Here is a 12,175-nt window from a genome sequence, read left to right as displayed (position 1 = left end):
GGGGTGGCACTCAATGGAGAGGACTGGGAGGACAGCGCAAAGGCCAGGAGCTAAGGGCTGTGTCTAGACTGGCCAGTTTTTCTGCAAAATCAGCTGCTTTTGCGGAAAAACTTGCCAGCTGTCTACACTGGCCGCTTGAATTTCAGCAAGAACACTGACGATCTCATGTAAGAAATCAGTGCTTCTTGCGGAAATACTATGCTGCTCCCGTTCGGGCAAAAGCTCTCTTGCACAAATCATTTGCGCAAGAGGGCCAGTGTAGACAGCACAGTGCTGTTTTCCGCAAAAAAGCCCAGATGGCTAAAATGGCGATCGGGGCTTTTTTGCGCAAAAGCGCGTCTAGATTGGCAAAGTGCAGAAAAGCGTCTGTGCCAATCTAGACGCTCTTTTCCGCAAATGCTTTTAACGGAAAACGTTTCCGTTAAAAGCATTTGCGGAAAATCATGCCAGTCTAGATGTAGCCAAGATGTGAGCAGGAGGGAACCTACCCTGATGTAGTTGACACTTTGGGGATCGTTACATGCCCCAGCGTGGGGCAGGTGACAGAGCTCTGCTAATGCAAGAGAGTACAAAGGTCTGGACCAGCCAGCACCAGGGGGCAACATGCCCTGGGGTAGGGGATTCCCTACCTGGCTGGGAGCAGTCATGCCACTGTTAGAAAGCATGGGTTGGCTGGTGGCTGCCCAGGACAGCTGTGCTGGCTTTGCCATGTTCTGATCCTCAGGCAGACAGGGCAGTGGTGCTTTCAGGCCCTGCCAGCTGGCCAAAGTGGATGCCAGGTTCCCACTAGAGGAAGGTGGAGAGTCCTGTTCTGACCCTAAGAGAGGGGCTGGTCAGCACTTTTCCCATCCTTGCAGACTCTAGTTCAAGGGACCTTGCCCCAGAGCCAAGCCCTGGAGACTTTGGTATCGCCACGCAGATAAACCTCTAACCCTTGAACCAGCCTCAGGCTTGTCACAGCAGGGCGGCGCGCCTGGAGTGCCAGGCAGCCGGATGCCCTCAGCAGGGAGCAAGCTGGGTGCTGCGCAGAGGAGAGGTGACACCACCAGCAGGACGGGGCATTCCTGTGCCCCCTCAGAAGCCTGGCGGGTCAGCGCAGCGTGATCCTGGGGGGAGAGGGCCCCACTGGGGCATTGCCAGTTGCTGAGCTCCTTGAGGTGAGCCCCCACAAAGAGACACCGGCGCGTCAGAGGGCAGCAGGATGAAGGGATTGCCTGGCCCTTGCACCCCTGAGCCCTGAATAAATGCTTCCGCTAACGTGGGCCTGGGACAAGCTCTTGTATCAGCTGGGAAGCTCGGACAGGCCCTGGCATCACCTCCCTGTGCCCAGCAGCTCCCTGGTCTGGGGTCTTTCCTGTCAAAGCCAGGGTTGGACACTGGGGTGCTCTCATTTTTGAATGGTCCAGGCACAAACCCTCCCTTACCGCACAGGTGAGGCCCGTGGGCCCAGCCCAGCCCTTTGGGGAGGATTTCAGGTGGACAAGAGAACCCTGATCGTGGCAGCCCTGTGAGGTCTTCCAAGCTGTGGCTAGCCTGACCTTGCTCAGTGCCCCCCGCCACCGCCAGCCCACCCCCACTCGGTGCCTTCCTGTTCCCTGGCCAGCCTGGCTCAGGTTAGCGCCCCCGTCCCCATCCTTGGCCAGCCCCTCCCTGCTCAGCATGTGTTAACCCCTCACACCCTCAGCCCTGGTAGGGTGCCCCTCTCGTGCCAGGTGCAGCATTTGTGGGGCGTTTCCTCTTCCCTTTGCAGCTGGAAACACTGTCGCCCCTCTGGCCCCAGCAATTCATTCAAGGCTTTGCTTGGCTGTTTCCATTAGAAGCATCAGGGCTGTTCCTGGGTGCTATCCCGGTTCTCCCACAAAGAACGCAGGCGGAGTCCTGTCCCCTGTGCCCAAAGGGGGACAAGCAGGAGGCAGGTCCCTTGCCCTGAAATCCATGTCTGCACCTCCAATGAACTCCCTGCCCAAAGGCAGCCTGGTCTCTGCTTCCTCCTGGGTGCTTAGTTGCAATATTCACAGATACATCCCACCCATTCCCCCTCTTGCCCCCATATTTGCCATCAATCCCAGGGAAGCCCCGTAGCGTGTGATTAACTTTGCTGTGAGCTTCATTGCCTTGGGCAGCGGCTTCCTATGATTCCCAGATATCACCGCACAGAGGGATATTTAATTGCTCCATCCCTTTGACCTGAATGCAGGTTCTTAGCACTACCCTTGGCTTTAACCAGGCCTATGATTGTAGAGCAAGGACACCTTTGATGGAATCCACCAACACCTCCCTGGGTAACAACATGGAACCAAAAAGGGATACCCCAGGGGAGGCCTTCACGGGTAGCGACAAAGGCAAGATGGACTCCAAGGCTGCCAGGTAAGGGCCAAGTGCCTAGAGACGCCAACAGGCCAAGCTCTGCAGATACCAGAGCTTCCAGGGAGGGGTGAGCAGAGCCAAAGCTGGGGGGCTGGGCCAGGGAGGTCAGGGCACAGTACAGCAGAGCCCAGGCTAAGCCCGGCTGAATTCAGGAGCCTGCCTGGCAGGAGGGAGGAGCGGCAGTGATAGGGGCTGAGCTGAGTCTGAGCCAAAGGGAATGTATGGCTGGCAGGGCTGAGCCGCCGGCTCTGCTCCTCAGAGCATCTCCCTGGACAGAGCACCCAAGGGCCAGGCATCAAGCTTGAGGACCGGGCTTCTCTTGGGGTGTGTGGGGGAAGGGGTTAAACCTGGGGCTGCAGGTGAGGAGACATGACATCAGGGACCTGAAAACCTGCAGGAGTGGCTGCAACCCAGGAGTCCCAGCTCCCAGCCCCCCCTCCTTTAACCTGCCAGGACCCACTACCCTCCTGGAGCCACTGCCCTGCCAGGACCCACTGCCCTCCTGGAGCCACTGCCCTGCCAGGACCCACTGCCCTCCTGGAGCCATTGCCCTGCCAGGACCCACTGCCCTCCTGGAGCCAGGGCTCATAGACTTTAAGGTCTGAAGGGACCATTATGATCATCTAGTCTGACCCCCTGCACAGTGCAGGCCACAGAATCTCACCCACCCCTCCTAGAATAATCCTCTCACCTATATCTCAGATATTGAAGCCTTCAAATACTTTGAAGGCCCCAACATGCAGAGAGTCCTCCAGCTGTGATCTGTGCCCAATGCTACAGAGGAAGGCGAAAAACCTCCAGGGCCTCTGCCAATCTACCCTGGAGGAAAATTCCTTCCCCACCCCAAATATGGCGATCAGCTAAACCCTGAGCATGTGGGCAAGACTCATCAGCCAGACACCCAGAAAGTTCCCTATAGCCTGGGGTAGAGTCCTGGGTCCTACCACAACAGCAAGGGGCCAGCCTGGGCTGTGCAAACCACAACAGGGCAGCCACACCCAGCTGGCACAGAGGCTACGTCTGCACTGGTGGGTTCTTGCACAAGAACACGTCCACACTCCCATGTGCTTTTGCACAAGAGCATCCATGGCAGTGTGGACGTTCTCTTGCACAAGAAAGCTCTGACGGTCATTTTAGGCAAAGGGCGTTCTTGTGCAAGAAACCCCTCCGCGTCCACGCTGCCCTCTTGCGCAAGAGCGCTTACACGTGTTAGAAAAGAGCGTAGCTCTTGCGCAAGACGCCCTCTCTTCCCACGCTTTCCTGTAAATCTTGCGCAAGAGCGGATGGGCCGTGTGGCTAGCCTGACCTTGTGTGGACGTTCTTGGGTTCTTGCGTAAGAACCCGCCAGCGTAGACATAGCCAGAGGGAAGCAGGTATGGGGAAGGAGCTTGCTTCAGGGGGCGGGGCAAAGAGGTGTTTAGCCACGCCTTGCTCCAGGGGTGCGGTCATCAATCAGAGGGGCACAGTGGCCATGGGGATGGGCAGAGGATGCAGGGAGAAGCTTTAGGGGTACAGCAGCTAAGGGAGGGTTGAGGCCAGCACAGGGAGAGGGGCTAGGGGCTCAGAGGCCACGGGGATGGGCAGGAGCAGCAGTGGGAGGGAGTTAGGGGCTCAGAGGCCATGGGGATGGGCAGGGAAAAGGATCCGTGGCTATGGTGCTGGTGAGGGTCAGCGGCTGTGTGGATGGGGCTGGCGAGCCAGGGATGGGGCAGAGGCTCTGGGTCCCCCAGCACAGGCTGACCTGCCCCCTCCCCCAGCATGAACCCCTACACGGGCTTGGTGAGCGGCCTGCGTGCTGCCTGGCTGGCGGGGAAGACTCGCGGCGCTGAGCACCGGGTCTCCCAGCTGGAGGCGCTGGGCCGCTTCCTGGATGACAAGAAGCAGCCCATCCTGGACGCCATGGCCTCGGACATGCGCAAGGTGAGCCGGACGGGTCCTGCCCAGAGCCCAGCATGGGGAGGGCGGGGGCAGGTCTCCCTGCAGGACAGGGGAGGCACCTGGTGTTCCCACAGCACAGAGAGCAGGACGTGCACAGGGGTCCCTGTTCCTGCGTCCCCTTCATCCCGCCAAGAGCTAGGGGCTGAGTCGTGCGCTGAGCAAGGTGACTCTCCTGTGCTGGGGGCAGGGCTGTGTCTGCAGACGGGTGTTTTGGTAGGGTCTGCTTAAATAGCTTTGATGCTCTGGGTTGTCAGTGAAGGCCGGTGACAGCAGCTCTCGCCCGTGGAAGGGGAGGCGCGGACGCCCGCTAGCTCCCAGCAGACCCTTCCCCGGGCTGGGAGTGGTCCCACAGGATGTTCTGTCTCTGGCCCAGACCGGCTGTGCCCTGGTGGCAGGGAGTCCCCCTGGCCCGAGGAGCGGGGCTGTTGACCCCGGCCCAGCTCAGAGGCTCCCTGGCCGGGCCAGTCGTGTGCTGGGCGCAGTGCAGAGGTGACGAGCTGAGGGGATCCGAGGCCGGGGATCGCCCGCGGGGATGGGTCGGTGTCTCCCGGCCGCCTGGAGCTGGGAAAAGGCCCCACGTGCCCAAGCAGCTCTGTGGGAGCCTGGCGCGGGAGAGGAGCCCAGAACCCTCTGGCCCAGGGACTGCGCTGCCCCTGGGGGTCCCTCAGATGGGGGGTGTCACCCCTCTGCCCCCACCTCAGAGAGTTTCTCCCGGCTGGCCCCATCCCCGGGCTGGCCGTGCCCCGCCCCTCGCCGCCCTCCCCGGGGGGTGTGGTGCTGGATGGGCCGAACTGTGTGTCGGAGAGGGGGGGGGTGAAGCTGACGCTGCTCCTGCCCCCAGCCCCCCCTGGAGGCGGAGCTCTCTGAGATCCTGCTGGTCAAGAACGAGGTCAACTACGCGCTCAACAGCCTGGCTAGCTGGATGAAGGACGAGTTCGTGGAGAAGAACCTGGTAATGGGGAGACGGGCCCGGGGCTGAGCAGGGAGGGGTGCTGGGGGGCTGAGCAGGGAGGGGACCCTGGGGGGCTGAGCAGGGAGGGGCGCTGGGGGGCTGAGCGGGGAGGGGTGCTGGGGGGCTGAGCAGGGAGGGGTGCTGGGGGGCTGAGCAGGGAGGGACCCTGGGGGGGTGAGCGGGGAGGGGCGCTGGGGAGCTGAGCAGGGAGGGGCGCTGGGGGGCTGAGCGGGGAGGGGTGCTGGGGGGCTGAGCAGGGAGGGACCCTGGGGGGGTGAGCGGGGAGGGGCGCTGGGGAGCTGAGCAGGGAGGAGCGCTGGGGGGCTGAGCAGGGAGGGACCCTGGGGAGCTGAGCAGGGAGGAGCGCTGGGGGGCTGAGCAGGGAGGGGCTCTAGGGGGCTGAGCGGGGAGGGGACCCTGGGGGGCTGAGCAGGGAGGGGCGCTGGGGGGCTGAGCGGGGTGGGGATCCTGGGGGCTGGGCGGGGAGGGGGAGGAAACACCCCCCCAGCCTGAGTCTGGGCTGGATGGGAACAAGCACCCAGTGCAGAGCTGGGACGTCGCCCCACGGCTGAGCCAGGGCTCCCATCCCCCGGCCCGGCTCCTTCCCCTCCCCCAGCCTGGGACCCGCTGCCCCAGCCCCTGATGAGAGGCTCCCCTGCAGGTGACTCGGCTGGACACGGCCTTCATCCGGAAGGATCCCTATGGGGTGGTGCTGATCATCGGGCCCTGGAACTACCCCTTGCACCTCATCCTGGTGCCCCTGGTCGGGGCCATCGCGGCCGGTGAGTGAGGGACCCCGGGCACCGACCCCCCGCCCCGGCCAGAGCCTGCCCCAGGCAGAGCACAGCCCCAGCACGGTGCCTGTGTGCTCTGGGGCAGAGTCCCCCTTCCCCCCGAGCCTTCCCACAGCCCCAGACGAGGCTCCTGGGGTGTCCCAAGGGACCCCTCCCGGCAAAGCCCCGGGGGCAGGTCAGGTGCTGCAGAGAAGCCCTGGGGGGAATGTGCTGCCCCGTGGGGGGGGGGGTTGTCCATGCTGCCCAGTGATGTCCTGCCTGCCCCCAGGGAACTGTGTCATCGTCAAGCCCTCCGAGATCAGCAGCTGCACTGAGAAGCTGGTGGCGGAGACGCTGCCCAGCTACCTGGACAAGGTAAGGAGCCGCCGGCGGCACCAGGGCCCGGCAGTGCACAGCTCCCCCGCGGCCAGTGCTGGCAGCTCCCAGCCCCTCCGGGCTTTGCCAGTGCAGTTATGAAAGTCAGAGCAGGGCTTGAACGCTGGCGCCTTCCACTACAGTGAACCCCGGCCCCACGGCCCCTCTCACTCCTCAACCCCTGGCAATGAGCCCCTCCGGCCGGCCTAGCACCATCCCGACCCTGTGTCGAGCTGGGTCCCAGCCACACCCCGCACCTCCTTAGTAACTCAACCTCCCCCAGAGCTGCTCCCTGCACCCCTCCCCCAGGGACCAGCCAGCGCTGGAAGCCAGAGAGATGGGGGCAGAACAGGGATTAGCGGGGCTGGGCAGAGCCAAGGGGGCAGGACGGGGTCACCCCACACTCCCCCCATTGCAGGACTGCTTTGCCGTGGTGACCAGGGGCCCCGCGGAGACCACCCAGCTGCTGGAGAACAAGTTCGACTACATCTTCTACACTGGTACGTCCCCAGCCCCCAGGGACCCCCCCCCCCCGCCACTCCAGGGAGTATCTCCACCCCCCAGAGTGCTCTGGCTCCGCTCCCTCAGGGGCTGCCCCGGAGCCCAGTGCCAGGACACACACTCAGCCCCTTGGGCGTCCCCTGACTGGGCCAGGAGGGGTGTCGGGGGCTGAGGGACACTGAGCCCTGAGGCCCCTGAACGTGGGGCTGGGGGTGACTGGAGCCGCGGCCAGAGGCTGGGTCCGTCCCCCTCCTGGGTGAGGCCGTGGCTGCCTGTGTCCCAAGGCCCCTGATACGTCCGGTCCCCCCACCTACGCAGGCGGCCCCCAGGTGGGCAGGATCGTGATGACGGCGGCGGCCAAGCACCTGACGCCGCTGACGCTGGAGCTGGGGGGCAAGAACCCCTGCTACGTGGCCGAGGGGGGCGACCTGCAGAGCGTGGCCAACCGGCTGGTGTGGGGGCGCTGCTTCAACGCGGGCCAGACCTGCGTCGCCCCCGACTACGTGCTGTGCAGCCCGGAGACGCAGGAGAAGCTGCTGCCCGCCCTGGGCCGCGCCATCGCCCAGTTCTACGGCCCCGACCCCCGGGCCTCGCCCGACTTCGCCCGCCTCGTCAGCGACCGGCAGTTCCAGCGCGTCCGGGCCCTGCTGGGCAGCGGGCGCGTGGCCCTCGGGGGGCAGACGGACGAGCAGGAGCGCTACATCGGTGAGGGCCCCGGCGCCAGGGCGCGGGGCTCCAGGGTCTCACACGCCAGGGCGCGGGGCTCCGGGGTCTCACACGCCAGGGCACGGGGCTCCGGGATCTCACACGCCAGGGCGCGGGGCTCCGGGGTCTCACACGCTAGGGCGCGGGGCTCTGGGGTCTCACACGCCAGGGCGCGGGGCTCCGGGGTCTCACACGCCAGGGCGCGGGGCTCTGGGGTCTCACACCAGGGAACTGGGCTGAGGCTCCAGGCAGGGTGGGGAGCCCGGATGGTGCAAAGTGAGTCTGGAAGCTCGGGGGCAGGGCAGGGCCTCTGGGGTGCTCAGGGCCGTGCAGAGCCGTGGTGGAGGAGGGGAGCCATGTGCCCCTGTGCAGGGAGTGATTTACCCCCCTGGCAGCCCCCACGGTGCTGGCGGACGTGCAGCCGTCGGAGCCGGCCATGCAGGAGGAGATCTTCGGGCCCGTCCTGCCCATCGTCACGGTGCCTGGCGTGGACGAAGCCATCGCCTTCATCAACAGCCGGGAGCGGCCGCTGGCCGTGTACGTCTTCGCCGCCGACAGCAAGGTGGGGGCCCAGCCCGAGGTCAAGGCCTGGGGCTCCCTGCTGGGACCGGCTCCTGGGCGAGGAGGGGGCAGCGTTTGCAGGTGCCCCCCGGCCAGTCTCCGGGGACGGTGGCTCTGCTTTATCCCACGTCGCTCTCCTGTGCCCCCCAGGTGGTGCACCGGGTGCTGGAGCAGACGAGCAGCGGCGGGTTTGGTGCCAATGACCCCATGATGCACATGACGCTGCCCTCGCTGCCCTTCGGAGGGATTGGTACGTCCGGGCCCCCAGCCTGAGGCCGAGCCCCTGGGGGCGCTGGGTCCTGGGCCTGGGGAAGGGGTCTGCCTGCCATGGAGCCCCAGGCTGGGCCGTAGCACGTCAGGGCCTGGCTCTAAGCAGCCGTCGCTGCCCTGCGCAGCCCTGGCCAGTGCGCGGCCTCCCCCCGAGATAGCTGCCTGCAGGGACACAGGCTGGGGCAGGGCCCAGCATCTCTGCCCAGGGCACGGTGCACACGCTGGGCTACAGCTGGGGGCTGCAGCCGCGCCCCAGGAACCCGCCTCTCCTCTGTGCCTCCTCCGGTGGGACTAGGGCCTGCGCCTGAGCGTGTCTGAGCCAGGCGGGGGGCAGGGCCGTGGGCTGGGGTCGTACCCGGGGGGGGGGGGTGGGGGTGCTGGGCCCTGCCCTGTGTCCGAGCCGTGCTCTCTTTGTAGGGAACAGCGGGCTGGGCTCGTACCCGGGCGGGGGGGGGGGGGGGGGGCGCTGGGCCCTGCCCTGTGTCCGAGCCGTGCTCTCTTTGTAGGGAACAGCGGGCTGGGCTCGTACCCGGGCGGGGGGGGGGGGGGCGCTGGGCCCTGCCCTGTGTCCGAGCCGTGCTCTCTTTGTAGGGAACAGCGGGCTGGGCTCGTACCACGGCAAGTTCGGCTTCGACACCTTCACTCACCAGCGCGCCTGCGTCCTGCGCAGCTCGGGCCTGGAGGCCTTGAACTCCCCGCGCTACCCCCCCTACAGCCAGCGCAAACTGGGGCTGCTGGCGGCTGCCTCCCAGATCCAGCGCAAGGGCACCTGCACCCTGCAGTGAGGGGTGGTGCCTCCCCGCCCCACACACCCACGGGATGAGGGACTGCCCTGGTGGGGGCGGGGGGACAGCTGGCTCGGGTTCCAGCTGACCTGGGAAGTGAGAGCCCCTCCCCAGGGGTTACGGACGCTCCCCAGTCCCGGCCCCACCCCCCACCCCTGCCAACGCTGGAAGAAAGTGATCGGGACGGTTTGTGGGTCAATGACTCAATCGATAAAGCAGGAGACGGGGTATTAGTTGGCGTCTGCTACAGCCACCAAATCACACCAGGGCCAGCCCCCAGACCCCTTTGTCTGAGGCCCCACCCCCACTCACTGCTAGGAGCTCCCCCCACTGTGACTCCAGGGCCAGTCGGGGGGGGGGGGAGGATCCAGAGTCCCCAGTCCACTCTGTCCGCCCACGGCCCCAGCCCTTTCCACCACGACCCTGCTCTCTTTCTGCCCCCAGCCTCACCCCCATGCCACCTCTTCCCCCTAACACTCCACCCCTCGCTTAGATCTCCCCTGCTGCAATCCCGAGACCAGAAAAGCTTGATGCCTGCATGCGTTGTGCCCAGACAGATGAACGCTTGGGGGGGCCTCCCAGGGGAGATTCACATGCTGCCCAGCTGATTAGCAGAGCGCCCCCAGCCAGCAGCATGTGTTTCTACTGGTGGTGCACATCCGCCCATGCACTGGTGCGCAGAACAAAATTTATTCCACACGTGGCATGGAAAAAATGAAAGAGAATGCTGCCTCCATGGCAGTTTCAGGTGAGAGCCCCTCCAGCCCCAGGGCCATGACAGGGGAGATTTTTCTAGTGACCCCAAATTGGTCAGGACCCTGGGCAGTCCTGTGAGTCTGTATGGTAACTCACCACCGCCCCCTCCCTTGCAGCACAAGGTTTGGGAAGACTTAGCATCCACGATGCGTTGCCAGTAGATTAGGGAATAGGATGACCAGGCCCTTATGCTCCTTGATAGGTAGGGGGAAAGCTGGGGGCTCGTGTGGCCGTTCACCCAGAGGCTGCCACGCAGTCCGTGCCAAAAGCCCCTACATGGCGTAGACGACAGTTTCCGGACTCGCAAAGCGTTGCTGCTGGCGTGGGGTGGGGGAGGGATGCTTTAGGAGCTCTCATCCCAGCTGGCGAAGAGGAATTGATAACAGAACTGAAAACTAACACGGTTTAGGTACAGAAGCACCTGCTTTCTCATTTCCCCAGCGGGGGGGTGCCTGGCCCCTGCTCCCTGCCTCGCTCCATCCCTTCCCTCCTGCCCCCCCAGCATGCTCTGCCAATGCCTCCTGCGCACCGGACAGCAGATCTGTGGCGGGCGGGAGGGATGGGAACGGGCTGATCTCGAGGACTGCTGGCGGGTGCTTGCACCCACTCGTTCCCTGTGGGTGCTCCAGCCCCAGGGTGTGGGCTCCTGTGTTGCGATGTGATCAGGCTGTGACCGCCTCCCCTGCGTGCAAAGAGAATAAAGTCTTGGACCAGCCGTACGGAACGGTGCTATAAAAGGGTCAGGTCACAGGCGGTCTCTCAGGCTGGCCTGGAGTCTCGTTTCCGTGGAAGTGTGTGTCCCATCAGGGGTCTCTCACGGACCCCTCCCTTTTACCCCGGAAGGACACACGGACGTGTGCTTGCCCTCTGCGCTGCTGCTTCCCAAAGTGCTGCTCAAAATCAATGAAGACCGTACTTGCGCGTGATCCTGATCGAATATCTTGGCCTCATCTGCGGTGATTCTCTACTCCACGGACTGTGTCGGCCAGCCTGCCTGGATGCTACCTCCAGAACCGAACCTGGTCTCAGAGGACCGTGGTCCTCTACTGCAGCCCAGCCTGGGGGCTCTTCGTTGCATGGCAGGGATGCTCTACGGCAAACTCCGCAGTAGGCCGACTGCCAGAGAACACGTAAAACGCTCTTCTGAACAGCAGAAAGCCTTCGGCCTAGCTACGTGGCCCCGTGGCAGGGCACGTGGTTCTCTGGGGCTTGGAGTGAAAACGTGCTGTGGTCTGTGCATTGTACCTGGGCATAGCCTGGCTGCTAGTTCCGGCAGGGCCAGCTAGCAGCTGTCGCCACTTTCCAGCCGCTAAGCGCAGGCCGCTCGGGATCCTCCAGTCACACACCAGGGTCTGGCTAGACGCTCTCCCCGGCTGGCGGATTCCTTCCTTCATTGGGATTTAATTGGATTGTCATCGGGGTTGAGGGGCTCCACCCTTTGACCCACCGGCTGCCTGCTCCATCTATCCACAAAAGGGGGGGGCTGGGATAGCAGTGAGGGCTGAGACGAGCCTGGATTGCTGACCCTCTTCTGGTACCAAGAGGAGAGCCCCTAATTGAGGGATGCTCACCTGTGATGGAACAGGAAGGACGTAGATAAAGCCAAGCAGCTGGTGGCAGAAAGAGGCTGCAGAGAGGAGGGCTGCAGCCACTCCCTGGGATAAGGGAGAGAAGGGGGCATTGCCCCCAAGAGGTAGGGTCTGTCTAGCAAGCCAGGACATAGGGCTGGACAATGCAAGCTTGGGGTAGGAGAGGTAAGGAGTAGTCTAGGAGTGAGGCAGGAAGGTTTAGTGCAACATGGACTTTGGCTGCTGGAGACAGGGCCCCTGGACTGGAACCCAGAGTGGAAGGTGGCCCTGGGTCCTCCTACAGCCCCTGAACAAGCGACTGTCTGGGACTGTCTACACAGCAGGGCTAAAACCGGAAACAAGCCTCGTAACTTGAGCTTAGCTGAAGTCGAAACAGCTTATTTCAGCTTTTGGTGCTGTTGCCAGAACAGGGAGTTGTCCTTTGCTCCTCGTGAAACGAGGGTTAGAGGAACCGGAGTAAGAAATCCTCCAGCTCAACATCATTTTGAAATAAAGGCTTGTCGTGTAGACACGCAATATCGCCAGTTACTCTGAAATAACACTGCTGTGTAGACGTAGCCTTAGTCCCAATCTCTGGGGGGACTAAATTAGCTGTTGTCATCT

At 63.8% G+C, this 12,175-nt stretch overlaps 1 protein-coding gene across 1 annotated transcript; it reads left to right on the top strand.

The window, feature by feature from the left end:
* Positions 1–2,265: 2,265 nt before the first annotated feature.
* On the top strand, positions 2,266–11,116 carry LOC102458356 (aldehyde dehydrogenase family 3 member B1). The gene is made up of 10 exons (XM_075929002.1): positions 2,266–2,367; positions 4,125–4,287; positions 5,147–5,257; positions 5,919–6,039; positions 6,320–6,405; positions 6,824–6,905; positions 7,225–7,611; positions 8,007–8,173; positions 8,323–8,422; positions 9,034–11,116. Exons 1-10 carry the CDS (start codon positions 2,291–2,293, stop codon positions 9,225–9,227), a joined length of 1,488 nt encoding a protein of 495 aa, XP_075785117.1. The 5' UTR covers positions 2,266–2,290; the 3' UTR covers positions 9,228–11,116.
* Positions 11,117–12,175: the final 1,059 nt, after the last annotated feature.

The sequence above is a fragment of the Pelodiscus sinensis genome, chromosome 4 (genome assembly GCF_049634645.1).
Source record: "Pelodiscus sinensis isolate JC-2024 chromosome 4, ASM4963464v1, whole genome shotgun sequence".
Classification (NCBI taxonomy): Eukaryota; Metazoa; Chordata; order Testudines; family Trionychidae; genus Pelodiscus; species Pelodiscus sinensis.
Note: the sequence above shows the minus strand (reverse complement) of the source record. Positions and strands in the feature narration are given on the sequence as shown.